We start from the raw sequence: 20,370 nt of genomic DNA, 5'->3' as shown, positions 1-20,370 counted from the left end.
CCACAGTGTAGACATAAGACGCCCCATTGGCCGCTGGATCGTACGTCAACGGCACCGCCATATTTGTCCGGGCAACTTGCCGTAACTCTCATAAGTGGACTGAAGAAAAGGTGCCTGACTATTTTGAGGTTTTACAAACCGTCGTACGATCCAAACCAGATCTCGGCGAATTACCTTTCACTGGTAAGTCTGAACAGTTGTTTTTGGTTGTATTACAACATTATGTTTACACAGCTAGTTGGCCACCAAAGTCAAACTATTGCGGTTTTTGGTTATGAAAAATTAGACTTTATAAGAGATAATATAAAGTTCACATGATTCTTATGAAGAATATTATTTATCATAATAATATTCTATAGAATAAAACTGCCATATACTGTATTGAATTATTACATCTGACCTTATGTTGTGCTTATATTTCATGCAATTTATACTGTAGTTGTACTATTTTTTAACTGGATCCATAAAGACTATCTTATAATTAGGGGTCCAAGCTGTGCTAATAATGTTGCCCATTAGAGGAACCCACAGGATAAGGAATCTTTTAAGCCCAATCCTTTTCTACAGGTTTACATCCCTTTGAATGGAAATAAATGCATTTAGTTCATTTGTAACTACTGACAGTAAAAATCAGTGAAACGCTAAGTTTTGTTTTTGTTTAGGTCTTTAACTGAGATTCACCAGACAGAATTAAGTTGTAATATGTACAATGACAATAAAGTCTAAAGCTTTATTTTATTAGACCACAATAAAACACATTTTCAAGTTGCCAGACACATTAAATGTAATGCTGTTTATTTAAAATGAAGAGACAATTTTAGTTCTTTCACTATATTATAACATTTCTACAAAGACATTTATTGCTGTGATGAAAAAATCTTGCAGCACAAGGTTTGGAGGCAAACTATATATAGAAATAAATTGCATAAATGAAAAGAGCCTTAAGATAAATGCTTCAGAAAAATAAGGTTGAAGTGCAAATTATCTTCACATCCTATGACATGTGATTCAAGAGAGAAAGCTCATATTATGTTGTTTAAGACAGAAAAAGCCATTTTTCACAATGAAATACGCTATGCATATTTCATGTACATTAAATTTAATTACATTAGGGATGTCTCTACAATTATTAACCCAGAAAAATAAACCAAATCTATGCTTGACACGCATGAGTTTCACAATTCCTAATAACAATGAATAAGTTTCAAGCTCCAACCTACGAGATTCTTAATAATTGGAGACAAAACCTTTTTCGTACTCCAGGCAGATTATAAACCATTGATATTGGTTAAGAAATAAATATTATTGTGCTTTTTGTCCAGAAAAGCCGCAGCTCCCCGTTTTCTTGCATTGTTAATAGAGTGGTCTTGTCTGGATCAATATGGCCGACTTTTTGACGTATCGCAGCAACGTCCAAAGCAGCCAATGGGGCGTCTATGTATTTATTATGTATATTGATCCGTGCAGGCTATAACAGCTAATATTGCCCACAACCCATTGTGCTTTGGAGGAGGATTTGGCTCAGAACTACATACACGAATAAAAAAATGTTAAAAAAACTCTATTAAGGGGTTTGAGGGACTAATATATAATCAACATTTAACCTGATTTAGAATTGTTTTTTTACTTTATCTGTGTTAGGCTATATTTCATCTGCAACAACAATGTGGACTTTTATAAAAATTCATTTGACCATTAGGCCTAACTTTTACATTGTAACTTGTACATGTAACTTTTAATGTAACTTTTACATTAGGCCACTTTACATTGGTTGCAAGAAAAATCGCATACTCTCAGGTAGCCTACTTATTTTGAATCACAACTGCAAAAAATTACGTTCTAGTATGAATGGGTCTCATTCATGAAACATTCGTAAATATACGAGTAAATATGCGAGTAATTTGCGCGTAAAGAGACCTTCCCGAAAACTCTTCTCCTGATTCACAAATACTTCGTAAACGTCAGATGTGATAGTGAAATGTGTGTGTGTGTTAATGAATTCCAATCAATCTTAAATGGGATGCGCGTCCATGTTCATTCTCAATTACCATAAATCCCGCCCATTAAATCCGACTGACAACTATATATGGGCATCATATTATGACATGAATGCGAATGAAAAAAAAAATCTCAGATGCAGAAATTGAAGTTTTATTATCAGAAGTTCATTCAAAACGCCACATTTTATTTTCAAGCGTAGCCTACATAGTGGCGTATCGGGTCCTAAAAAAAGCATATTACAGCATATTACAGCATATTACAGATGCAGTCAATGGAGTTTCATCTGTTAATCGAACATTCCCAGAAGTGAGAAGAAAATGGTTCGACATTAAGCTTGAGAGCAAAAAACAAATTAGTTCACTTCGAAAAAATCGTATTAAAACTGGAGAAGGACCACCATCGCAGATGCTATTACTGGCTCTCATAATAAGAAAAACCGCATGTAATTAGCCTAGGCTACTATATATAATATTTTTTCAAAATGCTGTGTAAATATGTACCCGATTAAGGTGAATTAAAATGCAGCCTTATTAATGAGCAAAACGTTCGGGTGTTAAGCGCACTATTACGCGTGGCTGGGAGCAGGTGTAGATTTCTTGCGTATACCAACTAACATTTGGAAAATACGAACATTTTAATGAATCCGAAAATTTACGCCAGAACCACTTTACACACGATTTACACAAAAATTCGTTCTGCTTGTGTTTCATGAATGAGACCCATTGTGTGTGAATGTAATCTGGACATACTACATTTGCCATGTTATCATTATCATGTGAGAGTGGTGCAGATATGACGTCACTTTGTAGGCAAAATTTGACAAAATTTCCCATATGCTTTTGGATTATCGCTAAAAACAAGCTTTGTGATCAACAAAAGTTTATGATACTTGTAAGTTTATGCGTTTTGGCCTACAAAGTGATGTCATACCTGCACCACTCTTTTACGTCGCTTCACTGCCATTCATAAATAGCCCCCCGTGGCCTCAAGTGTCCATCTAATGCACACTTCAGAATCTCGCCAGAAGAAGTAGGTCATCTGGGTACTTTTTCCCTTCTTTTTGTCTACTCTTTGAGTACTGTGAATTCGGATTCTGTTTTTCGCCTACTATATAGTAGGGAACTATGCGATTTCGGATGCAGCCAGTGACAGGATGCATGTAAAACTAACTATGCGATAGAGCATCCACCACCATTGGGGGGTGGTGATGGCGCAATGGATAAGATACATGCCTTTGGTGTGAGAGACCCGGGTTCGAATCCACTGTGAGACACCAATGTGTCCCTGAGCAAGACACTTAACCCCTAGTTGCTCCAGAAGCGTGCGACCTCTGACATATATAGCAATTGTAAGTCGCTTTGGATAAAAGCGTCAGCTAAATGAATAAATGTAAATGTAAAAGATGCAATTCAATGACATGATAGTATGTCCCAAAGCTTGTCTACTCTCTTGCTACACACTCAAAATATGTACTTTTTATTTAGAGTACGTACATACTTTCATACTTTTACGGCGTAGGATAAGTAGGCGAATTGGGATACAGCACTAGTTAGAGAGTTTTGCTTGGTTCATTAAGAGTGGTATACATTTAAAGCTCCAGCATCAGCATAAATATATAAGTAATTTATTTATTATTAATATTATTTTGTGTGTAATTATATAAATTATGAAGGTTAATTATATGAATTTTCAAAATGCTTAAATATGAGATTATACATAGAGATTTTTGGGATGGGCTCTTGCCAGTGTGTACAACAGCTGCCATATTTTTAATACTGAGTCATATACTTTGTTCAACACAATCTGAGGGTCTCACACTCCTTTCCCCAAGCCCCCCTTTCTTTCCCTCCTTAAGAACCACTGGATGTGGCAGACAGCTGTTGTGTGGACCATGGGCATTTCTGAGGTATGTACATTGTGTTCGTAATAAATATGGCTGTTACAACAGACACAATTCACAGAAAATGAAATAGTTCTACCTAATAAGGGGTGGTAAGTAAAAAGAGAAAGTGTGCAACAGATATGGGTCTCTTAGGTTATTCTTGAATAAAATGCATCCACACTAATTGTCTGGACTGAACCCACTTCATTACTACTTTATACTATGAGGAACAGCTCTCTGCTCAAATGAGAGAGAGAGACAGGGAGAGGGAGGAGTGTTGTCATGTAGTACGATCCTCAGAGCGAAAAGTCCGCAGCTGCTTCGGAAAGAGGGGGAACTAGAGAGAGAGAGAAGAGGAGAGAAAGAAAGTGACAGGAAGCCACATCATTAAACACTGACAGCGGGTCAAAGACAGAGAAGAGGAGAAAGAGGGTGTCCAGAACATACCATAACCATATGGTGGTCTTAAAAGTGGAAAAATCTGTTACTTTGGAAAAGAAAAGGGTAAACTAAAAGGAAACTTTCCCTGGAAAAGAAAGAGGTGAGTTTGTTGTCTCGTTTTTCTCTGCCCCTCATTTATTCTTGATGTGCTTGTGTCAAATTAGATCATATTGCGTTGATAAGTTCTGCAGCATTCATACACTATTTCTGTCTGATGTATTCATAAGTTGCTATATATTTCTTCAGTGTGTGGGTGTGTGTTGAGTTATGTGTGACACTCAAAACGGGGACAGGGGGAGGAGAGAGAAAGAGAGCCAGGGTGGGTGAGGGGTATTGGGGTTTGAAGGCCTTTGGAAAGGGGGAGAAAATAGAAAATAAGAGGAGAGAAAAGGGAGATTAACAGCAACGTCGGCATGATGATCTTTTCAGAGAAATGAGTCATTCCCTTCTCTCAAAATTTATTGAACCTTTCAAACTATTTTTGATCTCGATTTTGATCAATTTGATTGCACTTTGTCTTCTCTAAAATGCTATTCTTTGTAATCTGCTAATCTAGATTATGTTTTTTGGGGGTGTTTTACAATACCTCAAAACTTCAATCTAATCCCCCCACCCTCCGAGGAGTGATGATTTAATTCAGTCAAGCAGATGTGTTCATCCTTTTATTTACTTACACATAACAGTGCATTAGGGTCCAGTGTGACCCACAGAGATGAGTTACGAAGAATTAACTCTTCTGGGTTAACCTTACACAAAAGGCTGAATGTAAACAGGCAAAAAAGTGTACAAAGTCTTAGTCATACGTTCTGGGTGTGAAACAGACTCTTTTATTTATTCACTGAAATTCTTCCCCTCCAGTGAGCTTTTAATTGACTTCCATAGTATGAAAAATAATATGGAATTTAATGGGGCCAATCAACTGTTTGGTTACCTATATTCTTCAAACTATCTTCTTTTGTCTTCAGCAGAAGAAAGAAATTCATCCAGTTTTTGAACAACTTGAGGGTGAGTAAATGATGACAGCATTTTCATTTTTGGGTGAACTATCCCTTAAAGTCAACATGAAATGCAAATTTACCAATTTACTTTCTAAATGCATTGTATTGATCTTTTTGTGAATGATTCATCCATACATGTTTTTAACTTTATCTTTATTGAGCTCGTCATTTTTCATCAAAATGTTATAACTGAATCATCCAGTGAATTGACAGACTTCTCTCTGGTGACATATTCTGGACTTCTCCAATGATTCAGTCCTCTTAAACCACGCCTCTTTTTACAAACAACACAAGCTTGCATTCAGATCTGTCTCTGTCCAATCAACAACTGATAGATAAAACAAAGTCCCCACCCTACAATCTGTTTCTCTCAGATGTATGGAAGTCACAATACGGAAGAACGTATCAATTTGATTTATGAACGTTCCATTTAGATCAGTTTTTTTTTTCTAACAAAATGAAAGGTCTCATTCCAAAGATCCATCTTAATAACAACTTACATTTCAGTCTGTTCCTCACACAAAGCTACAGAAAACTTGGAATGTAGTGTATGAATCCTACGGGCCACTTTTATGATTCTTTCCTGGTGTTTTATGCATCCTTTTGGAAGCTTGAAAGCTTTAGGCTCTGTTCAGCAAACAATGTTTTTCAAAGCATCAAAGAGAGTAAAACAGGTTTGGAATAACATGATGATGTGAAATTCAAGACAGCATTTTCAATTTTTAGGTTTACTATCCCTTTAAGCTTGTGCTCCCTGCTCATATTCTCTAAGAGCACAAGGCTGTCTGGAGGGAGAGGAACAGGAAGTGAGGTTAAAGTTCAAATATAGGGTGATTTACTATACCCATGACCCCTGCAGTGGGAAAAGGGGATAGAAAGAGACCATTTAGGATAATGCACTGAGGGACATAGACCCATGAGAGGGATTGAGAGAGAGAAAGAAGACAGACAAATAACAGCTTGTTCATGCACTTCCCCTCTGTCATCTTGTTCTCACTCCGTGTCTTGTGACAAAATGTGGTTTATTACATTTACAGAAACAAATGGCCACAGGCATGTTGGGCTGTCAATGGCGTGTGTTTGGGGCAGCTCAAACATGTGCCTGTGTGGGCTTGTCGGTCAGCCACATGTACCAGTGTTTGCTAGCTCATGAACGTGTTTCAGAAGAGAACTAGTGTGTTTGTGTGTGTGTGTGTTTGAGTATATGTTGGTGTTGGTGAACTTTCACCCCTGTTTATTTTTGGGATGGCTCAAGTTTCAAATCCCAGAGCTCTGGATCAAGGCAGATAGCAGTGGAAAATATCGAGCACTGTCTGTCTCACTATAACCCACAACTCTCAAAGCCACTACGACACTCACATCTGCTTTTAGCCATTTCAATTTTTTTTTACACTTTAACTAGTAACATTTTTCATCCAGAAAACTCTTTGATCCTCAGTAAATAACCTTGTATATTACTATCCTCCTTTCTTCATGTACTTCAAGACCATTAAACTTGTTTGTTGGAGCCATGCACTTTCCAATACAGTTCGTAAACTGTAGTTCAAATAAAAGAAAGCTTGTAAAACACAACGCCTTACCAGCATTCTATTAGACACAGTACAATATTCAGCTCTACACATATCTTACTATTGTATGCCTGTTAATAAATTCCAGCCTTTTGTCCTTCTGACATGTCAAATTTGTCCTTCTGACATGTCAAATTGCGAGTACAAGCAAAACTATTGTATTGACCTCTATTGTTCATAGCTAATATTGCAACTCACAACAAATGAATCTATAAAAAATACAAGTAATTTTGCTCTAAATATACATCAGTAACAGCTGTTTGTTGTATTGTTTGATACTTCAGTCATCTTGGACTTATACTGACATCTAGTGGTGTGGATGCAGATTCACACACACACGCATACACGCACACACAAACATGATTTTGTTGTCGATGCCAGGATCAATTTATTGCACAGTTGAAATTGTACAACAACAGAGTGGTTACCAAGGTGAAATAGTATTCACCTCATATAGAATAAAAAAATAATCTTGATTTCATGTGAATATAGTGATTTTAAACATATTTCAAATGTAATTTATAAAGGTATAATTTATTTGTATATAAGTAACACTTTAGTTTAGGGTCCAATTCTCACTATTAAAGTTGCTTTATTGCATGTATATTACTAGGATATTGGCTGTTTATTAGTAAGCTACTTATAAAGCACGTACTAATGCCTTATCTGCATGACCATATTCTACATACCTTAATCCTACCCAATACCTAAACTTAACAACTACCTTACTAACTATTAGTAAGCAGAAAATAGAAGTTTATTGAGGAAAAAGTCGAAGTTTAAGTAGTTAATAGTTAGTTGATTGTGAGAATTGCACCCTAAACTAAAGTGTGACCATTACTTTTTCTGTAAACTTTTTTCAATGAGGAAAATGAGTGCACCTTTAATGCTTTCAAATGTCTTCTCTCTGTTCCAGACTCATCATGTCAACCCTCCCGGCAGAGACAGGCCCTGAGGATGCCAACAAACAGAGCTTCTGGATGGTAAGTGAGAGGGGGAGGAAGGACATCAATGAGTCAGACAGGATGATGGACCTCTAAGAAATACCATCCGCATATGTGTTACCAGAAATGCACGTGGGTGATGTAGCTTGTCTTGGGTTTTAAAACCTAAGATTTGTTCGGACATTAAGTTAAATGGTTCACAAAAGCTACTGAACACTCTCTATTAGCCAAATTAAGATTGAAATTCAAGTCAAGTGATTTCACCTCTTTGAGTTTATTTCAGCATGGTTTAAGTTTTTTTTTTAAACTTTAATCTCCATCTATAAATTTCATCCATTGTGCCTGAAACCCATTTTAATTAGCTTAGCTTTTGTCTCTCAGCTCCTTAATTGTTTTACGTTTCTGTTCCCCAATACTGCTGCTGGGAATCATGCAGTAGCTTGCCTTTTAATAGTTTTATAACCTTTATTAATTTGTTGTCTAGTTGTTTCACCATTGTGAGAATAGTTCTCAGTAATACAGTATTTTTCTACTGTAGAAATTCTGTAGTTTTTTAAAGATGTTCTGAGGCTTTCTGTCTTAATCTAAAACACATGTGGAAATGTGAATGCCTACAGTATGTGGATAAAAATGAGGTGTCTTTGCTCATGAGGGGATATATATATATATATACTCGGGCGCGTGTGTGTGTGTGAGTGTGTGTGTGTGTGTGTGTGTGTGTGTGTGTGTGTGTGTGTGTGTGTGTGTGTGTGTGTGTGTGTGTGTGTGTGTGTGTGTGTGTGTGTGTGTGTGTAAAATACTTTATATTAATTATTGCAGTCGTTAAAATATTCCTAATAGTGTAGGTTCTTGTGACACTGATAATGGCAATAATGTGATGGTACTGTATATATAATTATATACAGGCACTTTTAACTGTCATGTTCATGTTCAGACTTATATTTAAAGCAAATAGAAAACTGTTATTTAGCAAAGTTATTCAGTCCCCTTGGAGCAACCTGATGTTAGTTACACACATATATAAACTTGTTCCTGTATCATTCTATTGTTGTCTTTGTTTTAAACTAATGATATTTTCTAGCCTCTAAGCCTCACAAAATCCTTACAAAAACCTTTGTGCAGTTTCAGATTTTTATTTGACATTATTCGATATTATTAAATAAATATATTAATTTTATACTTTCTCTTGGGGACTGTTGGCTGGTCCCCACAAAGTAGGTAATTTTAGGTTTTACTGTCCTTTTTGGGATAAATTATCTAAAAATGATCATTACAGTATATTTTCATTGGTTAAATTGTTATTTTGCATATAATTTGCATTTAATTTAGCATCAAGTAAGTTGTATTTAATTAGTATGTATTGTTTTCTGTGGTGATTTATTGTTATTGTCAATGCCATGCCATCTAGAGCTCCCACTACCACTTTGTATGAAGCTGTTTTAAGATTCTCCTCAGCTCTCCTCTTAGCCTGAGCACTTTTTGCTGAGTTGCCATACCATCTGGAGCTTGGCCAGTGGTACGGTTTTCAGTGAAATGCTCCGACCACTGATGTTTAGTCAGTTTACAACCACACTGATATCGCCTGCAAGGGTTTTGTTGCATGTCCTACCTTGTAATTGGCTGGCGGCTGAACAGAACTGAGTGCAGTAGGGTTTTTGTGTTCATCCCAGACGCTGTGATTGGTTAACCACAGCATTGGCAGAGATGAAATGCTGAAAGTTCTAGCCAGAGTTGAATGGGGTTGATTTTTAAATAGGCTTGTCTGTTCAGTGAAACAGCTCTGTTTAAATACTGCAGCTTTGAATCCAGCTGAATGTTATATTCGTTTGACAGGGATTGTGTTATTTGTTGGGTTTTTGCGATTCTCTGATTGGTTGGCAGGTGCTGCTCTGCACCGCTCTTGGCCGGAGTTGAAATTCCTCAGCTGTTTTTACTTTTTTCTAAGACTGAGGAAAATATGTGGTGCAAACCACAGCAGAGAGAGAGAGAGAGACAGAGAGAAAGAGAGGGGGGAAGAACCGACAAAGAACAGCACAAAAGGAAGGTGTAGAAGAGAGAGATGAATTGATAAAATCGTGGGGGAGCCACTAATGGTTGCCAGCAAAATAGTAGAACACGCTCCACATCAGCAAACAAAACGCCCATTCTGAAATTGTCATTACGTTCGCATTCTCTCTCATTTATCGTGTTATTGCAGTTAATCAACCCCTTTCACTGCGCTGTCCATGCTATGCTCCACTTACTATGGCCTGAATTCTCTCGTCTCGCTGGTCCTCATCTAGTCACAGATGTTTTTTTCGGGGGTATAATGTTTGAAATGTGCTCTGGTTTTCCACACCACATGTTGTCTTCTGCCGTTTATATTAGAAACAAAGCTTACACTATACTGATAACTTTTCCAATCCATAGCAAACAAACCCAGTGACCCTGCTGGAAAAGAAATGAGGCCAATCGCTCCGATGACAGGGGGACATTTTCCCTGTCATAGAGTATACACCTCATTCTTGACCTTTTAAATAGACTATAAACCTTTAGCGCCAAAAGCCAGTCTTTCATTTTCTTTTCCCTCTATATTATACTATTAACCTTACAGTTCTGTCCATGTTCTTTCTCAGCCAGGGAACTACCACCGAACAGTGAAGAGGACCGAAGATGCCTTCCAGGCATGTAATGACATAGTGACGTGTTTCCAGGAGAGGGCCAGGGTCGAGAGACAGTACGCGCAGCAACTTAGTGAGTGGAGTACCAAATGGAAACCCCTAGTGGATGCGAGTAAGTACTGCAGTTTTATCAAGAACGTTGACATGACACTACTGTTCAAAGGTTTGGGGTTGGCAAAACATTTTTTGTTTATGAAAAAAGTCTCGTGCTCACCACGGCTGCATTTATTGGATCAAAAATTATGAAATTTTATTACAATTTACAATAACTCTTTTGTATTTTATTATATTTTAAAATGTAATTTATTCCTGTCATTTTCAGCATCATTACCCCAGTCTTCAGTCACATCCTTCAGAAATCATTCTATTATGCTGATTTGACACTATTATTATCAAATTTTAAAAAAATTAAAAAAGCTGTGCACTTTAGTATTTTTGTGTAAACCGTATTAACCATGTAAACTATTATTTTCAGGATTTGTTGTTAATTATTATTCTCAGAATAATATTGATAATAATAAAAAAAAGTTTTGATGCTTTAAATCAGGGGTGTCCAAACGCGGTCCTGGAGGGCCACTGTCCTGCAGAGTTTAGTTCCAACTTGCCTCAACACACCTGCTTGTAAGTTTTTAGCATGCCTAATGACCTTCAACAGCTAATCAAGACCTTGATTAGCTGTTTCAGGTGTGTTTAATTGGGGTTGGAGCTAAACTCTGCAGGACAGTGGCCCTCCAGGACTGAGTTTGGACACCCCTGCTTTAAATTATCATATTTGAATGATTTCTGAAGGATCATGTGACACTAAAGACTGTAGTAATGATGCTGAAAATTCAGGAATAAACTACTTTAAAAAAAAAAGCTTTGCAGCTTTGGTGATCAACAGAGACTTCTTTCAAAAGCATATTACTGTACCAACAATCTTACCAACCCCAAACCTTTGAACTGTATGTATGAATAGAAAACTAACATATTGCTTACTGTGTACTATGCAATGTGTGCTATATTCAGCAATATCAATAAATGTTAAAAGTCATATTTGCTTATGTTGTTTTTCAACATTACAACAATTCTAACTTAATGCTAAATGGTTGTCGCATGACCTGACTATGTTATTAAATTCAACAAGAAATAATAAAAATTAATATTTTGTCAAGTCAAGTCACCTTCATTTATATAGCGCTTTTAACAATATGGACTGTTTTACAGTGTTTCACTGTTTCAAAGCAGCTTTACAGTAAAGGATAAAAGGAAATTAAAGTAATAGAGATTGTTTTGGCTTTACAGCAGCTCTAGAATAAAGTTATTGTCCAGCTAAAGTTAGTTTTGATTGATTCACTTCCGTCGCAACGATCATTAGGTGCCGCAACACCGTTCTAACAGAAAATTCTTTAATGCAATCCGGCCGTTCATTTGCATAGAACAGTGCCTGGTGGCTCAGAGAATTTTTTATTGCTTTTTATTAGCCGCGTGAATCGGAATTATCCTGACAACGTTTTATCAGTACAGAGGTAAAGGGAAGGAGAAGGAGGCCTTAGCAAGGGAGAGACTAGTTGACACTTCAGGACTGCGTTGTCGTCGTGTCCAGGCGCAGGTCCTTCATCAGCGGCCTGTAATTGACTAATTCTATAGGATCAAGTTGCATTTTTTTAACAAGTGGTATATTCATAGCCAGCTTAAAAGTTTTCGGTATGTATCCTAGTGACAAAGATGAATTTATGATATTGAGAAGAGGATCTATGACCTCTGGAAAATTTTGCATTTCCAGTCAAATTTTGAATATTTAGAACACAAAACTAGCGTATTTCCTATTGCGTACTGTGCGGTATGTACTGTAGATTTTATGTCATATTTATAAAAAAGTATGCATAATAGTAAATAATGATAAATGTTTTATGTATGTTGTTTTATTTATGCATTTTGATGTTTACTTTAACATTACAATTATGCTAATTGTATGCTAAATGATTGTGACATGACCTCACTGTGTTGTCAAGTATTTATAAGACTTTTCATTTTCATTCAAATTTTTAATTTAGAACACAATACAAGCATATTGCTTACTATATATTGTGTGCCAAAGAAAAAAAAATAGTATGCAGTAAATAACAATAAATGTTTTCCTGAGGTTATGTTTACATTCAATTAATTTTACAACTATACAAAATTAAAACTAGAATATTGTCACATGATCTCACTGTTTAGTTAATCTTGGGAATAAATATGAATATTTTTAAATTCATATAAAATTACATCAAATTTTGTCTAAAAATAAGTTAAATATGGACAGAATGATCAAATAAGAAGTAAATAATGAGAAGAAAAAAGTATTGTTGTATACAGTATTTCCCACACATCCTTGAGTCTATTGTAAGGAACCTTTAATTTTTCATATTGAAAAATGTAATATTGTATTGATTTGTGTAGCCTAATTCATTCTCTTATAATGTCCGTATTTCCCCCCCCCCTTTATTTTTTCTTTCTCACTGTTAATGTCTGTAACCTTTCATTTGCAAGAAAAAAAAGTATTTCCCACATTTTAGTAAATGCATGGCTTAAATGAAAATGTGCATACTGTTGTGTGTTTACATAGTGCATACTGAAAAAATAGTATGAGTAGTAGCATATTTAACATAACATTATCTTTAGTTTAGTATCTGATGAAGAAGTGTCTACTTGTGACCCTAAAAGCACCTCTCATTTATTTCATGAATGTTTGTCTTTGTCCAGGCCCTCTCTACGGCTCTCTGTTACGAGCGTGGCAGTGCTTCCTCTCTTCTGCTGACCGCCTCTCCTTACAGCACTCCTCCATCTGCCGGGCTCTGGTGTCAGAGGATGGAGATCGCATTCGGACGTGGCAGAAGGACACTTTCCATAAGAAGATATTTGGAGGTTTCAAGGAGTCCAAGGATTTTGAAACTGGTTTCTCACGTGCTCAGAAGCCCTGGGGCAAGAGACTGAAGAAGGTAGAAAGCAATGCACGGATTTGGGATATTTTTTTTTTACTTATTTCACTTGTTCTGTCTCCAGATAAGCATGTTTATATAGAGTAACTGTGGAATAATTGCGAGTAATGAACTGAATTATTGAAAATGAATGTATACAGTGTGCAATACTGAATGAATCTGACCACTCTGAATGTGTGTTTTTTGTGACAGTTAGAGAAGGCCATGACAGTGTTTCACAAAGCTTGTCGCAAGGAACACATGGCTCGTAAGCGGGAGACCGACTCCCAAGGCAACCCTGACATTGCCATCGAGAAACAGAGGAAAATCCAGGAAGAGACTGAACTGGCTCACCAGGAGACAGAGAAAGTGAGTGTTGTGTGGGGGAAACTATCAGAAAGAGAGAGAGAGAAAATAATGGAGATTCAATGAAAAAAAAGGAAGCATGAAAAAAACTATATTTACTGTACATTTACAGACTGCAATGTCTGTAAATGTAGACTGTACATTAGAATGTACATTACAGTGTGACAATGTATGTCACACTGCTAATGATCAAGAGTAAATTTACAGCACTCAACAGAAAAGAGAAAAGAGAGGAGGTGGAAAACCAACTCAGGTGAAAAGGAAACAAAAGAGACAACTTAACACATGTAAATCTGGTCATGTTAGTCTTGTGACAATCTTTGATTGGCTTTTAAGGGGACATGGGTTGTTATTTAATTAATGTTAATATTTAAAATAATTTTTTATGTAAATATGTTTTTATTAGATTAGATTTAATTATATATATATACACTATCGTTGAAACGTTTGGGTTCTGCATTCATTTGCATTAATTTGATCAAAAATACAGTACAATTGAAATGTAAAACCAGTAAAAACGGGGCTGAGTCCTGGTCACTGACTGTGGCCGACAGGCAGAAGCTGGCAGTGACCGAACCCTTTGAGCGGCGGATGGTTTGCGTCAAGAGAACGGACCACATCAGCAACGTGCTACTGAGGAAGACGAGCAAGGTCAAGGATGACGTCAACCAGGCCGAACAGGCCAAAAAGTGCTGGGCCGGACACGTGGCCAGGAGGTCGGACGGGCGATGGACGCGGGACGTGACCGAATGGCTCCCACCCGACATCAAAAGACTGCTCGGCCGCCCCGCAACCCGATGGTAGGACTTGCTTAGACAAGACATCGGCAGAGACTGGATGGGTCTGGCCAGGGACCAAAAAGCCTGGCGAAGTTGTTGTGGTCTGCGTCGAAAGACCGAAATACAGGCCGATTGAAGATTGAATAGTGTAATTTATCCCTGGATGGCAAAGCTGAATTTTCAGCATCATTACTCCAGTCTTCAGTGTCACATGATCCTTCAGAAATCATTCTAATATGATCCGATCCGGTTCTCAAGAAACATTTTTTTATTATTGTCATTGTTTAAACTGTAGTGCTTAATATTTTTGTGGAAACGGTGATACATTGTTTTTAGGATCCTTTGATGACAGTCAATCTGATGGGTCACATAAGCACTGAGCAACACATCTGACTGATTGACTGCAAATTCCTGTGTGCAGGTGCGAGCCCGCTATGAGAAGGTTCTCGAGGAAGTGACGCGTTATGCTCCACGATACATGGAGGAAATGGAGTCTATCTTTGACCAATCACAAGAGGAGGAGAGGAAGAGGATAAGTTTCCTCAAACAGGCTTTCCTTTCCATCCACAGACACTTGGATGTTACCAACAATGACAGGTGTGTGAGAATGGTCATTCTGGTCAAAATCTCAATTTCAGTCAATTTTAGTATTACTCACAATGAGTGAATTATACAAGTTCTCTCTCTCTCTCTCTCTCTCTCTCTCTCTCTCTCTCTCTCTCTCTCTCTCTCTCTCTCTGTTAGCATAAAAGATGTGTACAATGAGCTCCATAACACTCTGATGTCCATCAGCGAGCAGGAGGATTTGCGCTGGTGGAAGAATACACATGGGCCAGGAATGCCCACTGACTGGCCTCAATTTCAGGTATATTGCAAATACATTTTTACTTTCAAACACGGTAACACTTTACAAAAAGGTTAATTTGTTAACATTAGTTAATGTATTAACTAACATGAACTAACAATGAGCAGTACATTTATTACTGTATTTATTATTTTTTGTTAACATTAGTTAATAAAACAGCTGTTCATTGTTTGTTCATTGTACATGTTAGTTCACAGTGCATTAACTAATGTTAACTAATACAACTTTTGATTTTAATAATGTATTAGTAAATGTTGAAATTAACATTAACAAAGATTAATAAATGCTGTCAGTGTGTGTGTGTAACTAATGTTAACTAATGAACCTTATTGAGTGTTCCCCAAACACTGACTAAAACTTGAGTAATACGTGGTGATTGTTTGTGCATAACTGCCACGATGTTAGGGTCACTCATGTGTCTCTGATATCCTGGATTCTCATTCACTATTCACTAAGTCTATGGGGTTTTCCCTTATATTATCATCTGCAATGAGAAATGTGCAATAAGTGGCATTCATATCACTCATGTCCAAAGCAAAAGAAAGCTGTAATAGGGTTTGTTTTAAAGTATTGTTTTGAGGTTAATGCATTCCTGAGGGTGTCAGAGTTAGTGTGTTAGAGTTCATTTCTGTTGTTATCTGTGATATTTAATTATGTATCTAACAGAGGCACATCTTCAAATAGTCTGCGTTCTGTTGTGCCAAAACCCACATTTACTCCTTCTCTCACTCTGTCTTTCGCTCTCTTTCTATTTCAGGAGTGGACTCCAGACAAGAAGCATAAAAAGGGAAAGAATGAGGTGGAGCAGAAAGCAGCAATGATGGAGAGAAGGTCAGTTTACTACACTGATATTTGCTGTGGGGCTCTTACAGCCTTGTTGTTGTTTTCTGCTGTGTATTGACCCTTTGCTAAACTCAGCCAACTTGGTTACTGTTGCTCAGACAAGCTTAACAGGACATGAATTGGAGTTCGAACAGTGTGATTTTCAGGAAAATACAGTAGCAAACATTGATAGTTATTACACACAATGCTTAAATGAAGTGTGAAAACATTGCAAAACATCTTTGGTCTTTACAAATGCAAATGCTGATCACAGTCGACTTAAAAGAGAAAAAACTCATTTGAAAGACATTACAAGTGATAACATTAGTGTAAGTGAACAACAGAACTGTTCCTAATGTTTCTAACAACACATTCACTACAGTTACTATGGACAATACAGTTCAATGAACTGAATCGATATGATAATAAAAAGATGTTAAGTTAGTAAATCATGTGTCATGATTATACGCAAGTGCTCTAGCAACGTTTTAGAGTATCGGATACATTCTTTTTAAACCTGTCCAAGGAAGGTAATAATCCGAAATGTTATAGTATGTGGCATTCTCTTTGCTCAGATGTTGAAAGAATCGACCCTAAAGTTATCTTATCCTCATTAACTTCCATTGATATCCTTCTTTTGTCTAGTGTTTCACTGTTTTGTGAGTTATATGGTACTTAGAAGTTTTATATAAGAAATTAAAAAAAAGATGATCAGGTTTTTCTGATGTACAGTATTACTGTGGAAACCTGTGTCAGAAAAATACAGTGGTAAATCATACTTATGACATAAAAAGTCAAAATTATAATAAAAAGCTACAATTATTAAATACTAAGTCAAAATTATGAGATACTAAGTCATAATTATGAGAAAACATCAAAATCAACATACTGGGTAATAATTATGAGATACAACGTCAAAATTGAGATAATTACGACAAAGTCAATAATTTTGTAATAACTGACAAAATTTGTCATAATCATTTCAGAATTTCAACTTTTTGTCATAATTATAACTTTTTTATCTTATAATTTCAAATTTTTGTTATGTTTTGGTCCATTTTGAGTTTTTATAACTTTTTGGCCTGGTTTCACAGACAGGGCTTAGATTAAGCCAGGATTAGGCCTTAGTACAATTAGAACATTTAAGTAGCTTTTTTAAATGTGCTTTAGAAAAAAAAACATTACTGATGTGCATCTTGAGACAAAACAACGGCAGTGACATATTTTAAGATATGCCACTGCAAGTTGCTTTCAGTTACAACAGCTCAAACATGCGTTTTAGTCTGAGACCAATCTCATAATTTCGATTTTATATGCTATAATTATGACTTTTTGTCTCATAACATTTTGCCATTATTTATGTTTAAACTTTTTTATGTCATAGTTATGTTTTTGTCATAATTTAGACTTTTTAACTTAATGTCATCATCATTTTGACCTTTTATTTAACAAAGCATTTTTTTATGCGGAAATGGGCTTCCGTAATTTATGAACAAAAGACACACAAAAAAAATGATTATAACGATCCAAGCACAAGATTTGCATTAGAAAAGAGCAAACGCTTGTCTGCTGATATGGTGGATATTTAGGAGGTGTAATAAGGTTGGAGTGGTCTGCAACATTTTTAATGCAGGGCTTAGTTTATTGTCTGTCTGTTTTCCCTCCTCGTCTCAGTGTAATGATTGGAGGAGTGAGAGTCAGAGCTCTTTATGACTATGTTGGACAGGAGACAGATGAACTCTCCTTCAAAGCAGGTCAGCTGTCTTTGTGTTTGTATATACATATTTTGTGTCTATATGTACGTGTACCACCTCTGATGCTTTCTGTTTGTGTGTGTGTTCAGGTGAGGAGTTTCTAAAGATCGAGGATGAGGATGATCAGGGTTGGTGCAGAGGCATGATGGATGGAGGAAAAGAGGGTCTTTACCCTGCTAACTACGTGGAGGTGGTGTAGATCCACAGGCCGACACAGAGCTCCCGCTCTGGGGTACATAAATGCCTACAGGCACACAGTTTTAAGCCAGTTTCACAGCCATGTTTATTGAAGTTTGCTTTGTTTTCTCTGAGCGGATGACAGATGGTGCAGGTATGGGTTTAGAGCTGAATTAAGTGTGTGAAGCTGGGATCTGAAAGAGTAAATGCATCCAAAGTGCTTTCATTACGATCTTACTTTAGAACATTGTAATGTAGGCCTGGTTTCACAGACAGGGCTTGGATTAAGTCAGGATTAAACCTTAGTTCAATTAGGACATTTAAGTAGCTTTTATAAATGGGCCTTAGAAAAAAAAACATTACTAGTGTGCATCTTGAGACAAAACAATGGCACTAACATAATTTAATATACATCAGTGCAAGTTGCTTTCAGTTAAAACTTGCATTTTAGTCTGGGCCTTGCCTGTGAAACTGGGCATATATGTTTTATTGTGCATCACATTGTGGCTTTAGATCGAAATATTCAGACATTTTCATACAATTATGATATGAATTGGTGCAAAGATCCTCTAATATATAGAGAATATGAACTGCATTGTCTTGATGTATGCATGAACCTACAGAGTATTTTGAGGACAATGTCTCACACCAAAGACTTCAGTGCATATTTACATTTTATTAAAGACATACTTCTTCTGATGAGAATTGTTACATCTGATGCCTGTGTAAAAGGGGCCAGATGGGTATGATGTCATTCACAGCTGCCAATTTCATGCAAGGTGTTAATAGGTATGATAATGTGCTATATTTTATCCGCTTTGATCTTGTTATTAAATGTCACTTGTCCCACATTTAATAATTTGAATTACACAAGGGCAGTATCAGTATTAGTCAACACCATTTTAAAGTGATATCCATGGGACCCATTACGGTCTCTTCTTGTGTATTTCTGTTGTGTTTTAAGATGTCATTCTAACCAAAGAAAAAGTATGCATGCAGTAGTGGGAGTAAATTACATCGGATCAGGGCCGTAGTTTATGCACCATCACTAATCAAATGCAAATACTACCAGTATTAAAAAGGATACAGATTACTGGGAGTCTTGTTCTTATTAATCATCTTGGAAAAACTTTCATTATGCACATACACATTATTATTCATAATATACATTTTATTATTCCTGTTCATATTTCATTCTGCGCTTGTCCCCTGGCCACATGTCAGTGCTAATATATGGGGCTTTAAATAAACATTCGTGTGTGTGTGTGTGTTAAGACCGGTTTGAGCGTTACACCATCGGAGTGAGGATAAGGAGAGTAAATTGAGGACATTTGGATGGTCCTCACTTTCTGAGACCCCTTTAAAGGTCTGTTTTGAAAGTCAAGACTTGGTTTTAGGGATAAAGTTATATAATTAGATTAATGGTAAGAGTTTGGGTTAGGCACTTAGTTGTGATGGGTTAGGATGAGGAGCTAGAGAGATTGCATTGTGTGTGTGTGTGCGTGCGTGCGTGCGTGCGTGTGTGTGTGCGTGCGTGCTTGTGTGCAGACTCATATTAGTCAGCCTGCTTACTTATCTCAGGATTTCAGGACCCCACAGGCAGCACATCTTTTAATAGTGTCAGATCATTCAGTGTGTTGCCCTGAGTGGTTGTCACACACATTCTCAGTCACATACATGCTTATCGTGCATCATGACGAGTACATGAGTCAGAAATGTTCCCTCTGGGCTTGATTTTCCTACGGTCAATTCCTTTCCCACAGTTTTGAGCAACATTAACCTTTCACATTTGTAAAAATAAGCACAGCCTAAAATGTGCTGATTACTGCTCTCTGTCTGCATAAAATACCTTACAGGGAAAATAATAACACTCAGGCTAAGTAAAGCTGGCACAAACTATGAGTAGGTCAATGATGAACCCAAAAATGTGCTTTAATTTCACAGGTTTTAAAACTCTCACAGACACACTGTTTACCAAGCAATTTGCTTTTTTTTTTTTTTTACTCTTTCCCATTGCATGTATGACAGTAACTATAGCCAAACATACCGTACAGTAGGCCTAGTGAAAAGGCTTAAAAGCGTCCCATGCTCTGTTCAGTTTATCCATAATTCTTAAATCCCAGATGTCAGGCCGATTGCCTCCCTACTGACTGTGCATATGTTGCGCCTCT

General features: G+C 36.8%; 1 protein-coding gene across 3 annotated transcripts; it reads left to right on the top strand.

Annotated features, from left to right (window-relative positions):
* The first annotated feature begins 40 nt into the window (after positions 1 to 40).
* On the top strand, positions 41 to 19,292 carry LOC143721821 (protein kinase C and casein kinase substrate in neurons protein 1). 3 transcript variants are annotated; one of them, XM_077212657.1, is made up of 12 exons: positions 41 to 183; positions 3,833 to 4,424; positions 5,293 to 5,329; positions 7,807 to 7,873; positions 10,450 to 10,606; positions 13,222 to 13,457; positions 13,650 to 13,805; positions 15,003 to 15,178; positions 15,326 to 15,446; positions 16,204 to 16,277; positions 17,943 to 18,022; positions 18,112 to 19,292. In XM_077212657.1, the coding sequence occupies exons 4-12, from the start codon at positions 7,814 to 7,816 to the stop codon at positions 18,219 to 18,221; spliced, it is 1,170 nt and encodes a 389-aa protein (XP_077068772.1). In that variant the 5' UTR covers positions 41 to 183; positions 3,833 to 4,424; positions 5,293 to 5,329; positions 7,807 to 7,813; the 3' UTR covers positions 18,222 to 19,292. The 3 variants fall into 3 exon arrangements, with proteins under 3 accessions (XP_077068772.1, XP_077068771.1, XP_077068773.1); XM_077212656.1 differs by lacking the exon at positions 41 to 183 and having other exon boundaries at positions 5,290 to 5,329; XM_077212658.1 differs by lacking the exons at positions 41 to 183; positions 5,293 to 5,329 and having other exon boundaries at positions 3,881 to 4,424.
* The last annotated feature ends 1,078 nt before the right edge of the window (positions 19,293 to 20,370 follow it).

This window comes from Siphateles boraxobius, unplaced genomic scaffold (genome assembly GCF_051911475.1).
Source record: "Siphateles boraxobius isolate OS27281-9 unplaced genomic scaffold, OSU_SipBor_1 66, whole genome shotgun sequence".
Taxonomy (NCBI): Eukaryota; Metazoa; Chordata; class Actinopteri; order Cypriniformes; family Leuciscidae; genus Siphateles; species Siphateles boraxobius.
Note: the sequence above shows the minus strand (reverse complement) of the source record. Positions and strands in the feature narration are given on the sequence as shown.

Bases quoted from the DNA above. Each gene is read 5' to 3' on its own strand.
- LOC143721821 (XM_077212657.1), top strand. From the start codon at position 7,814: ATGTCAACCCTCCCGGCAGAGACAGGCCCTGAGGATGCCAACAAACAG. The intron at 13,458-13,649 runs GTAGAAAGCAAT...TTTTTGTGACAG, and splicing joins GGGGCAAGAGACTGAAGAAG to TTAGAGAAGGCCATGACAGT. The intron at 15,447-16,203 runs GTATATTGCAAA...TTTCTATTTCAG, and splicing joins CTGACTGGCCTCAATTTCAG to GAGTGGACTCCAGACAAGAA.